Raw genomic sequence first — 21,345 nt, 5'->3', positions numbered from 1 at the left:
GACAGAGTGAGACTCCAACTCAAAAAAAAAAAAAAAAATACATTCAGGCTGGGTGAGGTGGCTCACACCTGTAATCCCAGCATACTCTGGGATCTGGGAGGCCAAGGCGGGAGGATTGCTTGAGCCCAGGAGTTTGAGATCAGCCTGGGCAACATAACAAGACCATGCCTCTACAAAAAATAAAATTAAAAATTAAAAAAATCAGTCAGGGCCGGGCTCGGTGGCTCAACCTGTAATCCCGGCACTTTGGGAGGCTGAGGTGAGTGAATTACCTGAGCCCGTGTGTTCAAGACCCACCTGGGCAACTTGGCGAGACTTCCTCTCTACAATAAATCAAAAATTAGCTGGGCGTGGTAGTGCGTGCCTATAGTTCCAGCTACTTGGAAGGCTGAGGCAGAAGGATCGCCAGAGCTCAGCAAGTCAAGGCTGCAGTGGCCGGGAGTGGCTGAGAGTGTGCCACTCCAGTCTGGGTGACAGAGTGAGACTCCAACTCAAAAAAAAAAAAAAAAAAAAAAAATCAGTCGGGCATGGTAGGAGGGCACATCTATTGTCCCAGCTACTTGAGAGGCTGAGGCAGAAGGACTGCCTGAGCCCAAGAGGTCCAGGGTGCAGTAAGCTATGTTTAAGCCACTGTACTCCAGCCTGGGAGACAGAGTGAAACCCCAATTCTCCAAAAAAGAAAAGAAAAGAAAATTCACATTCAAGTGTTTTGTACATGAATATAGCATCTGGCAAATTACTTGGCTCAGGAAAAAAAAAATTCAGGTGTGTGTAAAGAGAGAAAATGATGCCAGCTGCAGTGACTCACACCTGTAATCTCAGTACTCTGTGAGGCTGAGGCAGGAAGATGAATTGAGGCTAGCAGTTCGAGGCCAGTCTGAGCAACACAGAGAGACCTAGTCTCTACAAAACAAAAAACAAAAAATCAGCTGGGCATGTGGTGCATGCCTATAGGCCTAGCACCTCTACAGGCTAAGGCAGGAGAATCCCCTGAGCCTAAGCATTGAAGCTACAATGAGCTATGATTATGCCACTTGTACTCTAGCCTGGTAACATAGTGAACTTATGTCTAAAAAAAAAAAAACATTAAAAGTAGAAGAATAAGAGAAAATGATAAAACAAATGATACATGTTAATACTTGAGGAATCTGATTTTAAAAAAGAGTACATGGTACAAAGAGATTATTTGTAGTATAGTGACAACTTTTTGTATAAAATTACTCAAAACAGAATGTTTTAAAAATACATTAAGAACAATAGTAAATTGTTTTGGGATTCCAGATATAACTAAACTATTATTTTCTTCTTATGTCTCTATCCAAAGGCTAAGATTCATTAGTCCAAATCAAGATTTTAAGCAGAGACTAACAAAACACTAGGCAATGTATTACCAGAGGGTAATAAACTACTAAGATGGCAGATTTCATTTCAGAAAACAGTTATTTTACCATCAGCTGCCTTGTAAATCATTCCACCAAGTTATCAGACATACAGCCGGGCTCGGTGGCTCAGCCTGTAATCCCGTGCCTTTGGGAGGCTGAGGTGAGCGGATTCCCTGAGCCCGCGGGTTCGTAACCCGCCTTGGGCAACGAGACCTCATCTCTACAATAAAAAAAAAAAAAATATATCAGTCAGGCGTGGTAGCGCACGCCTGTAGTTCCGGCTATGTGGAAGGCTGAGGCGGAAGGATTGCCGGAGCCCAGCAGGTCGAGGCTGTGGTGGCCGGGAGCGGCCACTGTACTCCAGTCTGGGTGACAGAGTGAGACTCCAACTCAAAAAAAAAAAAAAAAAAAAAAATTTATCAGACATACAAAAAATTATGCTATTCCTAAAACCCAAATGTCAGTGGCATTTTTCTCGTCAATGAATAGAACTTCTTCAAGAAATTAATTAAATAGCCATGTTCCTACTATATGCAACATACTATGCTAAACATCACAAGATATAAAATAAGACAGTTCTTATTCTCAAGTAATTTATATCTAGAAAAAGTTTACAAAACCATCAATACTCCATTATCATCACACTAGGCCCTGCTACTCAGGCAACATTAAAAATTCCTATATCTCTACATAATCTTCCTCTCTTCAGCCTAAGCTCGCCTATTAGATCCCTTCCTAAAACCATGCTCAGAACTTGCTGTCTCTTTCCAGACCTCATGTCTCTTATGAAAAACATATTCAGTGCCTACCGAACAAATTCTACAAAGCCCAAAGAGGAGACAAAGAGAAAAAATACCACTTTGGGATGAACAGGTCACCAGTTATCTACTTCAGTACTTAATAATTATTTTAAATTTCCTTTAGATGAAGAAAAAAGTCAAAGCAATGTTTTATGGTCTACTTATCTATGTTCTTTACTATGTTCTACTGAGAAGTCAAAAGTATATTAAAAAAGTTTATTTTATTTTTTAAAAATTTTTATTTTTGAGTCAGCGTCTCACTCTGCTATTCGTGCTGGAGTGCAGTGACATAATCACAGCTACCACAGACTCGACCTGCTTGGTTCAGGCGATCCTTCCACCTCAGCCTTCCAAGTAGATGAAACTGCAGACATAAGCCACTATGCCTGGCTAATTTTTTTTTTTCAATTGTAAAGACAGGGTCTCGCCAAATTGTCCAGGCTGATCTCAAATCCCTGGGCTGAGGCAATCCTCTTGCTTCGGCTTCCCAAATTGCTAAGATTACAGGCATGAGCCACCGCGCCCAGTTAAGTAACCTCATTTTATAAACAGAAAAAAACACAGCAAGTATGCAAAACATCAGAAGACAATCAGTAAAATACAGTTATTATTGGGGAATAAGAAATTCTTGTTTAAGGTAGGAAAGCAGATAATAAAGACAAGTATATGACATAAATTTTATAACTGGTATCTTACACAAGTCTTATTTTTTCTTACTGGGTAAAATCACTGCCTTCTTACAGCAGTTTAGTCTAAGCAACCCTGCATTTCCTAGTCTCAATCTGAATTATACCAATTTCATAACATTAGTAATTTAAGCACTCATTAGAAACTCTGGGAGTAGCTGATATCTTCAGAAATTGCCTTTCAGGTTGTAAGTTCCTAGAATTCTAGTCTCTGTCTCCTACAGAAAATGTGGATACCAAGTACAGTGGCTCACACCTGTAAACCCTAGTACTTTGGGAGGATGTGAGACAGGAGGATCACTTGAGGTCAGGAGTTGGAGACCAACCTAAACAACATAGTAAGACCCCCATCTCTACAAAAAATGTACTACCATACCTCATTCTATTAATAAAAATGACCTGAGGCGAAAAACCACATGTATGTAGTTTTTAAATTATGCTAGCACAGTAATGAGTAAGTCAGACCAGGGGAGAGATTCATTTTGGCCTCTATCCTACCAACTTCACATCATAATCTATATAAAACAGATATGTCTGAAAGTCTTTGAATTCATTTTCTGATGTTATTGTCCAAAACCTGCTATAAATCTAATCCTAATGAAGCCACAAGAGAAAATAATGGTGCTTTACCCTGTTGTCCAAAAATTAATAGTGAACTTACCTTGTACGGATCAAGTAAAAAGTCACTGAACTTGCTAGGCAGAGAGTATTTCTTCACCAATTCATCTTCTACAACCCAAGGTGCATTTTCACCAGTACCAGCCCGTAATGCATTATGTCGTATAAAGTATCGAAGTATCTCCTTATTTGGTGGACGCTCTGTACGAACCAGGCTGTCTGCTGGCACATTGCTGATGATCTAGGTAACAAAGATAAATAACTTACCACTGAGGTAAAAAGCAATTAACCAAAGAGAACAAAAGTGCATGTTCTCTGCAAAAAAAACCACAATTCCATCTTAAAAATAGGGTTATAGATTAGACACAAGAAAATGTAGGCCAGGTGCAGTGGCTCGCACCTGTAATCGCATCAACTCAGAAGGCTAAGGTGAGAGAATCACTTGAGGCTGGGAGTTCAAGAAGAGTGTGGGCAACATAGCAAGAATGGCATCTCAACAAAAATTAAAACGTGCCTGTAGTCTTAGCTACTCAGAAGGCTGAGGCTGGTGGATTACCTGGGCCCAGGAGTTCGAGGTTACAGTGAGCTATATGATTGAGCCACTGCACTCCAGGCCTGGGCTACAAAGCGAGATGCTGTCTCCTTAAAAAAAAAGAGAAGAGAGAAAATGTAGAATGATTTTAAAAGACAGGATGTCAATTTAAAGAATTCCTAAGCAATCTGTCAATATGTATCAAAGTTCTAAAAACATATATACTCTTTTGTATCAGGAATTCCTCTTAAGAACTTATCCTGGCCAGGTGCAGTGGCTCGCACTGATAATCCCAGCACTATGAAAGGCTGAGGCAGGAGGACTGCTTGAGCCCAGGAGATCAAGACCAGCCTGGGCAACATTGTGAAACCTCACCTCTACAAAAAAACTAAAACGATTAACTGGGATGGTGGTGTGTCCCAGCTACCTGGGAGGCTGAGGCAGAAGAACTGCCTGAACCCGGGAGGCCAAGCCGTAGCAAGCCTTAATCATGCCATTGAACTTAACAGGGTAGCAGTAAGATTCTGACTCAAAAAATAAAATAAAATAAATAATAAAATAAAAGCCTGTTTTAAAAAAATAATGTATCTCTGGAACTAAATAGACAAAGTTCCCATCAACTGTTTATAATAGCTTTAAAAAAAAAATTTTAAAAGGAGGAGGTGAGGTGAGTGAATTGCCAGACCCTGCGGGTTCGAGACCTGCCTAGACAACTTAGCGAGACCTCATCTCTACAATAAATCAAAAAAATCAGCCGGGCGTGGTAGCACGCGCCTGTAGTTCCAGCCACGTGGAAGGCTGAGGCGGAAGGATCGCTGGAGCCCAGCAGGTCGAGGCTGCGGTAGCCAGGAGTGGCCACTGCACTCCAGTCTGGGCAACAGAGTGAGCGCCAACTCAAAAAAAAAAACAAAGGAGAAGGTTGAAAGTCATTACTTAAATGATACATCAATAAAGGAGTTTTAAAATTAAGATACATACATATAATGGACCTTTTGTAGTCATAAAAAAAAAGTTTCTTAATCAGGACAGAATCATCTAGGGTGCTATTAAAATGCAAATGTGGCCCGGCATCTTGGCTCAACCTGTAATCCTAGCACTTTGAGAGGCTGAGGTAAGAGGACCGCCTGAGCCCACAGGTTCAAGTCCAGCATGGGCAACTTGGTAAGACCTCGTCTCTACAATAAATCACAAAAACTAGCCCAGTGTGATGGCGCACGCCTGTAGTTCTAGCTACTTGGAAGGCTGAGGTGGAAAGATCACCTGAGCCCAGCAGGTGGAGGCTGCAGTGGCCATGAGCATGCCACTGCACTCCAGCAGGGTCGACAAGAGTGAGACTTCAACTCAAAAAAAGTAAGCCAGGCGCGGTGACTCAGCCTGTAATCCTGTGCTTTAGGAGGCTGAGGTGGGTGGACTGCCTGAGCCCACGGGTTCGAGACCTGCCTGGGCAACTTGGCGAGACCTCATTTCTACGATAAATCAAAAAAATAGCTGGGTGTGGTAGTGCACGCCTGTAGTTCCAGCTACTGGAAGGCTGAGGTGGAAGGATCGCGGGAGCCCAGCAGGTCAAGGCTGCGGTGGCTGGGAGCAGCCACTGCACTCCAGTCTAGGCGACAGGGTGAGACTCCAACTCAAAATAAATAAATAAATAAATAAATAAATAAATAAATAAATAAATAAATAAATAAATAAGAAATAAATAAGTAGAGTCCAAATTCTTGGGCCTCACCACAAACTTAATATCTTAAGACTCTGTGGTAGTAAAAATTAAGACTCTACTTACTTAATAAGCTCCCTTGATGACTCAGACACTACATACAATCTGAGAATATTGCTTTGGAAGAAAATTTAATGGTATTACGGATACTTACCATACAGTAAATGAAAAAAAACAAGCTTTAAAATAAATGGACAAGGCTGGGCACAGTGGTTTACACCTGTAATCCCACCACTTTGGGAAGCAGAAATGAAAGCCCAGGGGTTCAAGACCAGCCTGGACCGCTTGGTGAGACCTCATCTCTAAAATAAATTTTATTTTATTTTTTTAGTTGGAGTCTCACTCTATCACCCAGACTGGAGTGCAGTGGCTGCTCCCAGCCACCACAGCCTCGACCTGCTGGGTTCCGGTGATCCTTCCGCCTCAGTAGCTGGAACTACAGATGCGTACTACCATGCCCGGCTAATTTTTGATGTATTGTAGAGATGAGGTCTCACCAAGTTGCCCAGGCGGGTCTCGAACCTGCGGGCTCAGGCAATCCACTCACCTCGGCCTCCCAAAGGCGCGGGATTACAGGCTGAGCCACTGAACCCGGCTTCTAAAATAAATTTTAAATTAGTCAGGCTTTAGTGGTGCATGCCTGTAGTTACAGTTACTTGGAAGGATAAGGTGGTGGGATTGCCTGAGCACAGTAGGTTGAAGCTACAGTGGCTGTGGGTGTGCAACTGCACTCCAGTCTGACAACAGAGTAAAACTCCAACTCAAAAATAAAAAACAAAATAATACATATAAAATATTAGGAACTAACAACCATTAACTAAATCTATATTCGCCAGTTATCACCTCTGAGTATAAAATTAAACATTTCTTCTTTTTAATTTGTATTTTCACTTGATCTTAGTCAAAAGGCCCCAGGAAGCGATCTTATTTGTATCTTCTATCTTCCTATCACCAGTACTGCTTATTTGTGAACAAAATAGTTATATTCAACAATAACAATACAAATGATAACTATAGGGAAGTGGTTGACACTCCTTAGCATGTTTTAACTAGCTACCTTGTCAAATGAGAAATTTAGTAAAAAAAGTGTATTTAACAACATGCAATTTTCAAATATAAAAAAAATCCTGGCCAGCATGGTGGCTCATGCCTGTAATCTCAGCAGCACTTTGGTTGGCCAAGGTAGGAGAACTGCTTGAGCCCAGGTGGTCAAGACTATGGTAAGCCAGTATGGTGCCACTGTACTCCAGTCTGAGCAAAAGTGAGATCCCTGACTGAAAAAAACAATTAATTAAAAATAAGTAAATATGATCAGCCTGGGCAATATGACCTCATCTCTACAATAAATAGACCCCATCTCTACAATAAATAAAAAATTAGTTGACATGGTGGCACACACCTGTAGTCCCAGTTACTTTGTAGGCTGAGGTGGAAGAATCACTTAAGCCCAGCAGGCTGAGGCTGCAGTAGCTGTGATTATGCGACTGCACTCCCAGCCTGCCTGGGTGACAGAGTGAGACTCTAACTCTAAATAATAAAAAAATAAGCAAACAAAATTTAACCATTTGCACTCAGATGTCCTCTGAGGGGAAACTGCAAATCTAGCCAACTACTCAGATGTCCCCTCTTGGGGAACATAGAGATTGCTGGTGAATATACAGGACAAACTTAGGCAAGAGCAAATTTTGCAAAAATGTTTCCTGTCGTCCAATTTGAAGTTTTCCAATTTGTGCAAATTACACAAGAAAGCAAAGATATGGTATATATACATAGAAATATAGAAATATGATCCATCAGTTGAGAAGTCGTTTTCAGAAATCACAAGTGCATTCTTTCACACTGTCTTCAAACAACAGACTGGACAATAAATTACATATTATTAATGTGAGAGGAAGAAAAGGAGACTGTATTGTCTACTCAAATAGAAAAACCCTAGGTGAAAATGTCAAACAAATTACTATTGCATAACATGTATCAATGAACCAGCAATGCCTATCAGTGACTATTTCACAAGACACCAAACGTTAGAAAAATATAAGATATAAAATTTTGATTTTTTTTGTCATAATAAGCTCCTCAATGTCCAAAATTCCATTATAAGTCAAATATCATTACAATAAAATAACTGAGCTGGGCATGGTGGCTCAGGCCTGTAATCTCAGCACTTCGGGAAGCGGTGGCGAGAGGATTGCCTGAGCCCAGAACTTCGAGACCAGCCAGGACAACTTGGCAAGACCTTGTCTCTACAATAAATCAAAAAATTAGTCAATCAAAAAATTAGCCAAGCACGGTTGCACGAACCTGTAGTACCAGCTACTTGGAAAACTGAGGTGGAAGGATCACCTGAGTCAAGCAGGTTAAGGATGCTGTGGCTGTGAGCATGCCACTGCACTCTGGCGTGGGTGACAGAGTAAGACTCTGACACAAAATAAAATAAAATAAAATGATGAGTTAAAATGCCATACTGTTTAGTATAAAGAAATTTGTTTTTCACTATTCTGTTAAAAAGTGAGGTCGAGTTGCTGGTAGTTGATCCGTGAGATGTCTCCGAGTGCAAAGGGTCAAAAATCCTAACAATCCAGTCAAGTCTTCAGGTCACCAACCATAAAACCAATCAGTCAGAATGGAATGAGACTTGTCAACATTCTGAGGCGGAAAAGAAAAAAAACCAAATAAACAACCAAAGGGTTTGGGTTATAAGCCTTCTCAATCTCATTTACTAAATCAGGAACTCTGATGGAGTTATTAAAACTCTCAGGCATTAGCTGTTTCTTCTATAAGTTGGTTTTAACTAACGACAAAAGTACAGTTGCCTTCCACACCCAATACTCTAACCCACCTCCTCTTTCTAAGAGTCTTTACATTTGGGTGTAGGAGTACCTGAAAGTAACATGCTGTGATTCTTAAAATCTAAGTTGTAATCAGTAAAACACACATTATTTTATATACCACTAAGAAAAATAACTCTTGCCAATTAATTTTAAGATACACCCTGATTCTAGACATGTTAAAAAACTAAACATCTAGGCCAGGTGTGGTGGCTCAAGTCTGTAATCCTAGCACTTTGGGAGGCAGAGATGAGAGGATTGGCTGAGCCCAGAGGTTCAAGACCAGCCTGGGTAACTTGGTGAGACCTCATCTCTACAATAAATCAAAAAATTAGCCAGGCATGGTAGCGTGTGTCTATAGTTCCAGCTACTTCAAAGGATCGCCTGAGCCCAGCAGGTCGAGGCTGTGGTGACGGGGAGCGTGCCACTGCCCTTCAGCCTGGGCAACAGAATGGCACTCCAAGTCAAAAACAAAAAAAAAACAGAAAGTTTACCTAAGCATCTTAGAATCAATAAAATATATTGCCAGGTGTAATGCTTCACGCCTATAATCCCAGCACTTTGGGAGGCCAGGGTGAGAGGATTGCCTGAGCCCATGGGTTCGAGACCAGCCTCTGCAAATTGGTAAGATCTCATCTCTACAATAAATTTTTTAAAATAGCCAGGCATGGTGGTACATGCCTGTCGTTCCAGCTTCTTGGAAGGCTGAGGTGAAAGAATCACCTAAGCCCAGCAGGTTGACACTGGGGTGGCCATGAGCGTGCCACTGCACTTCAGCCTGGGTGACAGAGTGAGAGTCCAACTCAAAAAAAAAAAATTAATAAAATATAGTACTAAGTTATTTTAGGGTATTTACTGTTACAGATTATTAGTTTGTAGTTTTATAAGAGTCCTCATAAAAGCACTGATTAAAGTTGACGCAACTTCTCAGTTTATATTACAAATTATCCCTCTACCTTTAACTGGGAAAAGCGATTTCCTTGAAAATTCCATAAATGCTGGGAACAGATTCTTATTTTTCAAACTGACTTTGAAGCTCAAATGTAAAAACCCAAATAAAGAAGCAAAGGATTTGGATTATAAGCCTTCTCAATCTCATTTACTAATTGAGGAACTCTGATGGAGTTATTAATACCCTATGAAAAAAAGAGGAAAGCATTCTATTTCCTAGGAAAAAATATAATTTATCTTAAAGTCATAATTACTAAAACTAGATAACCACTCAGGATCTGCTGTGCAAAGACATTCATTTATATTTTCCTTTAGCACATTTTCTCCAAGAAAACCAACCCTATGATACTTCCTTAAATCACATCTACCACATGTAAGAGGTTTAATGTAAAGTGCCAACTAACCTTATCTTCATTTTGTAGTTTCACATCATATTTGTGAGGCAGAAATTTTGGAGGAGCCCATTTCCTTTCTCCTTTTTTTAATGAAGTAGGGAGTTTTCGTGGAGATCTACGTGCTCTGTCATCTAGCCAAATCAATAAAAAATTAGTGAAAACATAATCATTTTAATTCTATTCATGTATTCATTAGTAAGTAGGTGTCTTACTGAACACCTACTCTGGACCAGGCACTGGGTGATGTAGCACAAAGATGAATCGTTATGTCCTCAATTTCAAGGAGCTAAAGTCTATAAGGGAAGCCAACAGGGACATAATTACAATACAATATGGTAAACTCTAACAAAGACTGGCAAAGAAAAATACCATGAGTATACAGAAGGAATACCTAAAATTAATGTGAAAGACAGGTAGGAAAGAAAATATGACTTGTTCAGAGATTGAAAGCAGCAAGGTACGGCTGAATATGGTGCATAATATAGTAAAAAATTAGACTAAAAAGGTAAGCCAGGGGAAAATTGAAAAGGGCCTTCTATACTATTCAGAGAGGCTGGAATTTGTCTCGTGAGTACTAGAAAACTAAAGAAAGATTTTTAGTCTAACTAACTAGAAGTGCATTTTGGGAAGATCACTAGTGTGGGAGAAAAAGAATTCAGGAAAAAAATAATTTCAGCAGTTAAAAGATACACATGAAATGGGAAGATTTGACCGAAGACATGGAAATCAAAGAATACAATGCTAAACAACTGGAATGGAAAGAATTAAAAGATATTTAGGATACAGATCAACTTGATGTGGGAATGTTAAAGGTTCCCAAATTTTCTGACTTATGGATTGAGTGGATGGTGGGCCAAGCGAGACAATATGAAGGGAACAGCAGTATTCCTGTTTATATGTGTTGAATTTCAATTGCCTATAGGATATATAAGTGAAGATCCGGCCTAGAGTTAAGAAGTCTGATCTAGCCATGGAAATCATCATCCCACATACAGATAAGAGTTCAAACTGTGGGTATGAATAAGATAAAAACAGGATATTATGTAGATTGAAAAATAAAAAGAACGCAAAGAATAGAACCTTATGAAAAAAATCTAAGGAATGGCAAGGAAAAAAGGAGGTGAAGAAAAATAACTGGAAAACTAGGAGACAGAGGTACCAATCCAAAAGATATGAGTGATCAATGGAGTTAAACAGAAAAGTAAAACGTAATCTAAGAAGAAACGTCTGTATTTGGCAGTTAGGAGATCAGCTATAAAATTATTAGAAACTATTTCAGGAGTAAAGACGCAGAATTTAAAGCACAATAGCATAAAGAATAAACTGATGATCAGAAAGTACAGATAAGACTCCTAACCAAAACATGTCTCAATCTCAAAGAATGTAAGTAATGCCTATTTACAAAACTTCAATATTAAAAACAAAGAAAAGAAAAACTAGAAAATATAGACAATAGCATTCGCAATACAGAGTAGAAAACGAAACTGAAATATCACCAACTTGGGGTGGGCCAACTACAATGACAGTCTCAGAAGTTTCCTTCAGACTATGAGAAGGAAATCTCTAAAACCATCGGCACATACACAAAACATCTGGAGCAATACAAAATAGAATGGGAGGCAGACAACATGACATTCTAACCCAAAATCTGAAACACTGATGGGGAGGGAAAATCAGTATTCACTAAACGCCTTGTATACCTAGATTCCTTTTGTCTCCAAAAGGAATCTAGTCCAGTTAAATTATTTATTTATACAGGATTTTATGTTCTGTTTTGTTTTTTAAATAAAGTACTCAGAGGTCAAATAATTTTTCCAGAGAAAGTCTCAGTTCTTCAAAACATTATTGTTAAAAAGTCTCAAAGTCCCTAAAAATTACTTTTAGACATCGGTGTTTCAGAATTTTACCAGATCTCATCTAAGAGGGACTTAAATCACAGAATAGAAAAAAAGTACCATTGTAGAAAAAAGTACAGTTGACCCCTGAACAGGGCGGGGGTTAGGGCTGCAGTCGAAAATCCACATATAACTTTTGACTACCCAAAAATGTTACTTACAATAGTCCAATGTTGACCAGAAGCCTTACTGATAGCATAAAAAATCAATAATTAGCACATATTTTGTATATTATTATATACTATACACCAGAAACGGCTTCTCCTATTATCTTGACATTAAGCCAAATTTCTTTCTAAAACTATCACACGCTGACATAAAATACTTCTGCTTTAGATCCTACACCTTTTCTTGAATATTTTGACAGTCCAAAGATATATCTTTCGTATAGTACTCCTGTACCTAGATAAAAGGCTTCATTTTGAGTAGGAGACAAAAAGACATTCTGCAAAAAGTGCAAGGTTTTTGTGCCTACTGGCACAGCTGCAAGGATAACTTAACAAATGTCCTCTTCTTTTTTACAACGTCCATAAGGTGGGTTCATTTATCTTGAAATTGTGGGGCAATGGTAGTTACACACATCAATCTACAGTATGTATTAGCAATTTAAGTTTTTCTTGTGACGTTCTGTTATTTGGGAGCGCTTCCAACATCACTAGTGGCACTTTGTATGGGTCCTGTAGTGTTATTCAAGACTTGGGTATTGCACCAAACACGATGAAAAGCACACAAGAACTGCAAAAGACCACTTTTTACTGCCATCAGTAATTTCTTGGAGAGATGAACTGCTCATGCAGAGATGATTAGTATCACATGGCATTTTAAGTCATACTTGCCTGAACTCAATACAATGGCAACAGAAGGCTGCTAGAAAATTACTGCAGTACGCAATATGAACTATAGTTAATCTTATGCAGTTATGACTTAATACTGAAAGTTTACATTTATTTACATTTCTCTCGACTGTAAATAGTGCATGTATGTCTGTGTGTGTAGGTTTTGATAAATCTTAACTTTCTTTAATAGATATTTTATGATAGTAAACAATAAAACAGACTAGTATCTACATATACTTTAGGCATTCATGACAAACTTTTTCCTTAATTTTTTCAACATTTCTAGGTTACTCAGGTCATCTGTTTATTCAAATTGTCTTAAATCTCCAAAAATTTTCCAATATATCATTAAAAAGAATCCATGCATATATAAACCTATGCAGTTCAAACCCATGTTATTCAAGGGTCAACTGTAACTAAAACCACACACTGGCTTCAATGTGAAGAGCAATAAAGATTAGAATAATCTGCCCCTCCTACTTTGATCAAACCCTCATACAAACATACCTATTTTCCACTTTAAGAGACAAGGAAAGCAAATTTTCTTAGTGATCTTGAGTAGCTAGGAAAATGCACATAGATCTCAAGCAACTGATGAAATTATTTCCCAATGGTCTTAATTGTTTAGGGGGATTTAAGTCTTTATTCATTTTGTGGATAGTTTAGTTGCTTTTTGAATCATAAATAAACAAAATAATGTCTATATAAAAACCCATTCACACCAGGCACGGTGACTCAAGCCTGTAATCCCAGTATTTTGGGAGGCCAAGGAGAGAGGACTGCCTGAGCTCAGGGGTTCAAGATCAGCCTAAGCAACATGGCGAGACCTCGTCTCTACAATACATCAAAAAATCAGCCGGGCATGGTGATGCGCGCCTACAGTTCCAGCTACTTGGAAGGCTGAGGTGGAAGGACTGCCTGAGCCCAGCAGGTTGAGGCTGCAGTGGCCATGAGGGTGCCACTGCACTCCAGCCTGAGTGACAGAGTGAGACTCCAAATCAAAAAACAAAACGAAACCCAATCACTCAGTTTCTAGAGAACCCTAAAAGATCTGTGTATAATAAAACACACAGGGTCTCATCACTCACTACGGAAAGCCAGCATCATACATACTCATGCTCTCTCTCCTTCCTTCATCCTCTTTTGCAACTGCCTCCTTCTTCTGATGGTCCTGAGCAATTTGATTGGAATTCTCTTTGTCACTTGACGGAGAATCACAGGCACCATCAGACTTCTTCTCAGGGGCCTCTTCATCCACCTTCTCCAAAGGATGAATCTTAACAATCTTTACCTTGAGCATTTTCTCCTTTCCGACCTGTAAAGGAGACAGAAAAGGAAAACTAGAGATAATAAATAACAACTAGAACCCTAAAGATGTTTTGAATATATAATCCAATAAACATGTCTCCTCAACTAACAAAAATTTACTGAGACTCTAAGGTATCCAAGTACAATGAATTTTTTTCAAACTTTATTTCTCAGACTTCTAGGTTGAAATATGACATCCTGGTCGGGCTCAGTGGCTCAGCCTGTAATCCCAGCACTTTGGGAGGCCGAGGTGAGTAGACTGCCTGAGTTTGTGGATTCAGACAACTTGGCAAGACCTTCTCTCTACAATAAATAAAAAACTAGCCAGGTGTGGTAGTGCATGCCTGTAGTTCTGGTTACTTGGAAGGTTGAGGAGAAAGGATCGCCTGAGCCAAGTAGGTCAAGGCTGTGGTGGCTGTGAGTGTGCCACTACACTTCAGCCTGGGCGACAGAAATTCCAACTCAAAAAAATAAAAAATAAAAAACATAGGCTGGGCTAGGTGGCTCAGCCTGTAATCCCAGTACTTTGTGAGGCCGAGGCAAGTGGATTGCCTGAGCCCATTGGTTCGAGACCAATCCAGGCAACTTGGTCGAGACCCTGTCTCTACAATAAATCAAAAATTAGCTGGGCATGGTAGCACACGCCTGTAGTTCCGGTTACTTGGAGGGCTGAGGCGGAAGGATTGCCAGAGCCCACCAGCAAGTCGACGCTGGGGTGGCCATGAGCCTGCTACTGCACTCCAGCCTGGGCGACGGAGTAAGACTACAACTCACAAAAAAAAAAAAGAAAAGAAAAAAAAGGGAGAAATATGATATCCTAAAAATAAAATTATTGCAATCTAGTCCATAATTCATGTACAATACTGATACACCAAGGACAAGTGGCAATCATTGTATTAGCCTGAAATATGCATATAGCTCAAGAATTTCCACTAGAAAAATAAAGATATATGGATTATCTAATTGTTCCAGAAACATTTGTTCAAAAATTCTTTTCTCCGCTTAATTATCTTTCTACCTTTATCAAAAAATTATTTGTTTGTGTGTGTCTATTTCTGGATACTAGTCTGTTTCACTGACCTATTTGTCTTAATTCAGAATCTTTAAATTAAGACATGAAATCAGCCTGGGCTCGGTGGCTCAGCCTGTAATCCCGCGACTTGGGAGGCCGAGGTGAGTGGATTGCCTGAGCTCGCGGGTTCAAGACCCGCCTGGGCAACTTGGCGAGACCTAATCTCTACAATAAATCAAAAAATCAGCCGGGCATGGTAGCACATGCCTGTAATTCTGGCTATTTGGAAGGCTGAGGTGAAAGGATCGCCAGAACCCAGCAGGTCAAGGCTGCGGTGGCCGGGAGTGGCCACTGCACTCCAGTCTGGGTGACAGAATGAGACTCCAACTCAAAAAAAAAAAAAAAAAGATACGAAATCTGATAGCATTAGGTCTCTAACTTTGCCATTCTTTTTCAAAATTGTTTTGACTAGGTTCTTTACATCTCCAAATAAATTTTACCAACAGTTTGACAATTCTTCCTAAAAAAGCTGCTGGGAGTCTATTGCAATTGTGTTAAATCTATACTTCAATTTGAGAAGAACTGAAAACTGAGTTTTCTCACCCATGAACAAGGCATGTCTCTACATTGCTTTAGGTTTTCTTTAATTTCTCTCAGCCATGTTTTATCACTTTCAGCATAAAGGCCTTGCACATCTTTTGTCAGATTTACTCTGAGTATGTTAGCCACCCCCCATACATGGATGGCTACATTCCAAGATCCCCAGTGGATACCATGAAAAGTGCCAAACCCCATACATGCCATGCATGGATTTCTTTTTCGTTCTTCATGGAGAGAAGATTCGTTCCTACTATAGAGCTTGGCAACTTCAGCATAAATCTTTTTCTTTCCTTATTAAATTGAGAGCTTTCATCTTTTTACTTAAGGGAAACATTTGCGTATCTAAAGTGCCAGCAACATTACTTTTAAACTTTGGAGCCATTATTAAGTGAAAAGAAGTGTTATTTAGAAACAAGCAATGGTGGATCTGATAACTGAGACAGTTACTAAGTGACTGTCAGGAATGTACAGTGATATGATGGACAAAGGGCTGATTCCTGCCTTGGGCAAGACAGAGTGGACAGCACAAGACTGGATCACAATACTTAAAATGGCACACAAATTAAAACTTATGAGTTGTTTATTTCTGGAATTTTCCATTTAATATTTTTGGACCACCACTAACCTCAGGTAACTGAAACCACAGATAAGAACAGACTACCGTATTTCTTTTCTTTTTTTAAACAAGAAGTATCACTATGTTATCTGGTTGGTCTCAAACTCTTGGGCTCAAGTAATCCTCCCATCTCAGGCTACTGAATAGCTGAGATTTTAGGTATGCACCACCATACCAGCTTGTAGTTCGTATTTTTGATGCTGTTGTAAATGGTACAGATTTTTTAAATCTTCCAAGTATTTGTTGCTAGTATGTAGAAATACAAATGAATTTTTTCTGTATATTGATCTTATATCCTGCCACCTTGCTAAACTTATAGTTCTAGTCGTTTTCAGATTTCATCAGATGTTCTACACAATCATGTTGTCTGCAAATAATTTTACTTCTTCTTTTCAAATTTGGATGCCTTTTCATTATTTACACTGATATACTACACTGGCTACAAATTTGGCTTCAACCCTCAGTTCAATATTAGCGTGGGAGAGTAGACATACATCTTTTTCTTCTTCTTCTTTTTTTTTTTTTTTGAGTTGGAGTCTCACTCCGTCGCCCAGACTGAAGTGCAGCGGCCGCTCCCGGCCACTGCAGCCTCGACCTGCTGGGCTCCAGCGATCCTTCCACCTCAGCCTTCCTAGTATCCAGAATTACAGGCGTGCACTACCACGCCCGGCTAATTTTTTGATTTATTGTAGAGATGAGAGGTCTTGCCTGCCCAGGCAGGTCTCGAACCCGCAGGCTCAGGCAATCCACTCACCTCAGCCTCCCAAAGCGCTGGGATTACACGCTGAGCCACAGAGCCCGGCCGGGCTTTTACCATTAAGAATGATGTTAGCCAGGCTCGGTGGCTCAGCCTGTCATCTCGCTCCTTTGGGAGGCTGAGGTAAGTAGATTGCCTGAGCCCGCGGGTGCGAGACCTGCCTGGACAGCAAGACCTCATCTCTACAATAAATCAAAAAATCAGCCGAGCGTGGTAGTGCATGCCTGTAGTTCCGGCTACTTGGAAGGCTGAGGCGGAAGGATCACCAGAGCCCAGCAGGTCGAGGCTGCGGTGGCCGGGAGCGGCCACTGCACTCCAGTCTGGGCGACAGAGTGAGAATCCAACTCAAAAAAAAGAATGATGTTACCTGGAGATTATTTATTAATACCTTTATCAAGCTGAAAAAGTTTCTTTATATTCACAATGTGCTAAAAGCTTTTATTAGGAGTCCATACTGGATTTCACCAAATGCATTTCAAGTCTCCATCAAAATGATTAAATGTTTATTAATAAGAATTACATTGACTTACAAATGTTAAACTAAACCTGCATTCCTAAGATAAACCCACCTGGCAACGATGTATTATCCTTTAAATATAATGTTTAAAGTTTCATTTGCTAAAATTTTTATTATAATTTGTACATCTAAGATCCTTTTGCAGTTCCTAAGAGTGATAATTGGGTTTCTCACTTAAGCATGAGACGGGCCTCCCTCAAACCTTGTTATGCCATCAGCACATTACCAATCTAAAGTAAAAAAGAAAAGGTCGGGTGCAGTGGTCTCACGCCTATAATCCCAGCACTTTGGGAGGCCGAGGTAAGAAGTTTGCCTAGGCCCACGGGTTGAAGACCAGCCTGGGCAACTTGGCATGACCTTACCTCTATAATAAATCAAGAAAAATTGGCAGGGCGCGAAAGTGTATGCCTGTAGTTCCAGCTACTTGGAAGGCTGAAGCAGAAGGATTGCCTGAGCCCAGCAGGTCGAGACTTTGGTGGCCGTGAACGTACCATGGCAGTCCAGCCTGGGTGACAGTGACACTCAAACTCAAATAAAATAAAGTGAAAAAAAATGTACTTAGTGTTCACAAGGGACTTTTCTAAAGATAGGTACAATTTTTTCTTAGTTTGAAGTTTTTTTTCTTGCAATGTGCTTATATGATTTTCATACTGGTAAAATGTTGGCCTCATATATTAGGTTGAAAACTACTGGCCGGGTTCAGTGGCTCAGCCTGTAATCCCGTGCTTTGGGAGGCCGAGGTGAGTGAATTGCCTGAGCCCGCCGGTTCGAGACCCACCTGGGCAACTTGGCGAGACCTCATCTCTACAATAAATCAAAAAAGAAAATTAGCCGGGCGTGGTAGCATGCACCTGTAGTTCTGGCTACTTGGAAGCCTGAGATGGAAGGATTGCTGGCGCAGAGCAAGTCAAGGGTGAAGTGGCCGCTCACGGCCACTGCACTCCAGTCTGGGTGACAGAGGGAGACTCCAACTCAAAAAAAAAAAGGAAAACTATTTCTTCCTCTTCTATTTCTAGAAGCATTTGTATGGAATTGGTATTATTTATTCACTAAATGTTTGGTACAATTCACCAGTGGAGTTTTCTTTGCAGGAAGAGTTTAAGCATAAAATCAATTTCTAGTCGGGTTCGGTGGCTCAGCCTGTAATCCCGCGCCTTTAGGAGGCTGAGGTGAGTGGATTGCCTGAGCCCGTGGATTCGAGACCCGTTTGGGCAGCAAGACCTCATCTCTACAATAAATCAAAAAATCAGCCGGGCGTGGTAGTGCATGCCTGTAGTTCCAGCTACTCGAAAGGCTGAGGCGGAAGGATCGCCAGAGCCCAGCAGGTCGAGGCTGCGGTGGCCGGGAGCAGCCACTGCACTCTAGTCTGGGCGACAGAGTGAGACTCCAACTCAAAAAAATAAATAAACAAATAAATAAAATAAAATAAAATAAATTTATTTCCTAGGTATAGGGTTATAAAGGTTTCTACTTTTTGAGTTTTGATACTTTGTGTCTTTCAGGGAATGTGTTTTTTAACTTGTCCATCTTTCCTTTCTTTCTTTTTTGTAGAGACAAAGTCTAGCAATGTTGCCAAGGCTGATCTCGAACTCCTCACAATCCTTCCAACCCAGCCTCCCAAGGTGTTGGCATAACTTGTCAATCTTATTGACATAAAGGTGTTCATAATATTCCCTAACTGAACTGTCAATATCTGTAGACTCTGTAGTGATACTACCTCTCTAAATCTTCCTATTAATTTGTATCCTTTTTTTCTGAGCATTTGACTACAGATTTATCAATTTTATTGATTTCTCAAATTATAAGCTTTTGATTTCATTGATTTTCCATCATATTCCTGTTTTCTATTTGATAGATTTCTATTCTGATCTTTATCACTTCCTGCCTTCTGCTTACTCTAGATTTAAGTTCCTTGTCTTTTTACTTAAGATAGAAGCCAACATCAGTGATTTCAGATCTTTCCTTGTTTTTCTACTGTAGTTATTGAATGCTGTCCTATTCTCCTAAACATTTACAAATTCTAATATACTATGTCTTCACTTTCATTCAGCTCAAAGTATTTTCTACTTTCCCTTTTGATTCCTTCTTTAATCTATGAGTAAGATAATGGTGTTTCCAATTATTTGCAGATTTCCAGATGTTATTAATTTCTAATTTAATTCAATTTTGGTCACAGTATATTCTTAGTTTTATTTTTTAATATAAAATATGAAATGCTTCATAAATTTGCATGTTATTCTTGCACGGGGGCCATGCTAACCTTCTCTGTATCATTCCAATTTTAGTATATGTGCTGCCGAAGTAAGCACAGAGTAAACACTGAATGGACTTAATCTTTTTAAGTTTATTAAGACTTTTCTGTTAGGAGCAGTGACTCATGCCTGTAATCCCAGCACTTTGGGAGGTAGAGGCGAGGACTGCCTGAGTACAAGGATTCAAGACCAGCCTGAGCAACTTGCTGAGATCTCATCTCTACAGTAAATCAAAAAATTAGCCAGGTGTGGTGGTGTACATCTGTAGTTCCAGCGACTTGGAAGGCTGAGGTGGAAGGATTGCCTGAGCCCAGTAGGTCAGGGCTTCGGTAGCCATGAGCATGCCCCTGTACTCCAGCCTGGGCAAGAGTAAAACTCTGACTCAAAAAAAAATTTTAAAAAGAGACCTTTCTAAAACTCAAAATATGGTATATTTTGGTAAATTATATACTTCAAGGAATGTATAATCTGATGTGAAATGTTTTATAATGACAAGTCAAACTGGTTGATTTTAGTGTTGTACAAATTTTCTATATTCTTGCTTACTTTCTACTTTTCTATCAATTACTCAGAAAAGGCGTTGCCATCTTTAACTATAAATGTTATTTGTCTATTTCTCTCTGTAACTACATCCACATTTGTTTCATGTATTTTGAAGCCCTATTATTAGGTGCATAATATATATATATTTTTTTGAGTCAGAATCTCACTCTGTTGCCAAGGCTGGAGGGCAGTGGCACATTCATGGTCACCGCAGCCTCGACCTGATGGGTTCAGGCAATCCTTCCACCACAACCTTCCAAGTAGCTGGAACTACAGATGTGCACCACCACACCCAGCTAATTTTTTTATTTACTTAGAGACAAGGTCTCACCATGTTGCCCAGGATGGTCTCGAATCCTTGGGCTCAAGCAATTCTCTCACCTCCACCTCCCAAAGTGCTGGGATTACAGATGTGAACCACTGCACCCAGCCAGGTGCATGATCATTAAGGACCGCTATGCCCTAACCAGCCTGGGGAACATAGCAAGACCTTGTCTCTACAAAAAAAATTAAAAATAAGCCAGATGTGATGGGGCACACCTGTAGTCCGGCTACTCGGGAAGCTGAGGCAGAAGGATCACCTGAGCCCTGAGCTCAGGAGATCAAGGCTGCAGTGAGCCATGATCATGCCACTTGAGCCATGATCATGCCACTGCACTCCAGCCGGTGTAACAGAGTAAGACCTCACCTACAAAAAATAAAATAAAAAATACACACACACACATGTATACATACATACATACACAGATATATATTTATAGGAGATTTATTTGTTAGCCAAAACAACCTAAACGTCTATCAACAGGTGATGGGATAAATAAATCATGGTCTATACATATACTACTCAGCAGTAAAAAGTAATGACCTGCCGGGCTTGGTGGCTCAGCCAGTAATCCTGTGCCTTTGGGAGGCTGAGGTGAGTGGATTGCCTGAGTGCTGGGATTCCAGACGTGAGCCACCACGTCTGGCTCAAGATACGTTTTTGATGAGAAAGATCATAAGGAAAGCAGGTGGAATGTGATCTTTGTTTAAAAAAAAGTCTCCTTAGCCGGGCTCGGTGGCTTAGCCTGTAATCCCGTGCCTTTGGGAGGCTGAGGTGAGTG

At 40.1% G+C, this 21,345-nt stretch overlaps 1 protein-coding gene across 1 annotated transcript in view; it reads right to left on the bottom strand.

The window, feature by feature from the left end:
• BAZ1B (bromodomain adjacent to zinc finger domain 1B) overlaps positions 1-21,345 on the bottom strand; it is a gene marked incomplete at its 5' end in the record, with an annotated part of 102,049 nt that overhangs the window by 51,844 nt on the left and 28,860 nt on the right. Inside the window, 3 exons of the mRNA XM_008067193.2 lie at positions 3,530-3,727; positions 9,916-10,037; positions 13,751-13,952. Of these exons, the coding sequence (XP_008065384.2) occupies positions 3,530-3,727; positions 9,916-10,037; positions 13,751-13,952 (522 nt within the window). The remainder of the gene's footprint in view (positions 1-3,529; positions 3,728-9,915; positions 10,038-13,750; positions 13,953-21,345) is intronic.

Source organism: Carlito syrichta, unplaced genomic scaffold (genome assembly GCF_000164805.1).
Source record: "Carlito syrichta isolate Samal-C Ts95f unplaced genomic scaffold, Tarsius_syrichta-2.0.1 Scaffold309393, whole genome shotgun sequence".
In the NCBI taxonomy this organism is placed as follows: domain Eukaryota; kingdom Metazoa; phylum Chordata; class Mammalia; order Primates; family Tarsiidae; genus Carlito; species Carlito syrichta.
Note: the sequence above shows the minus strand (reverse complement) of the source record. Positions and strands in the feature narration are given on the sequence as shown.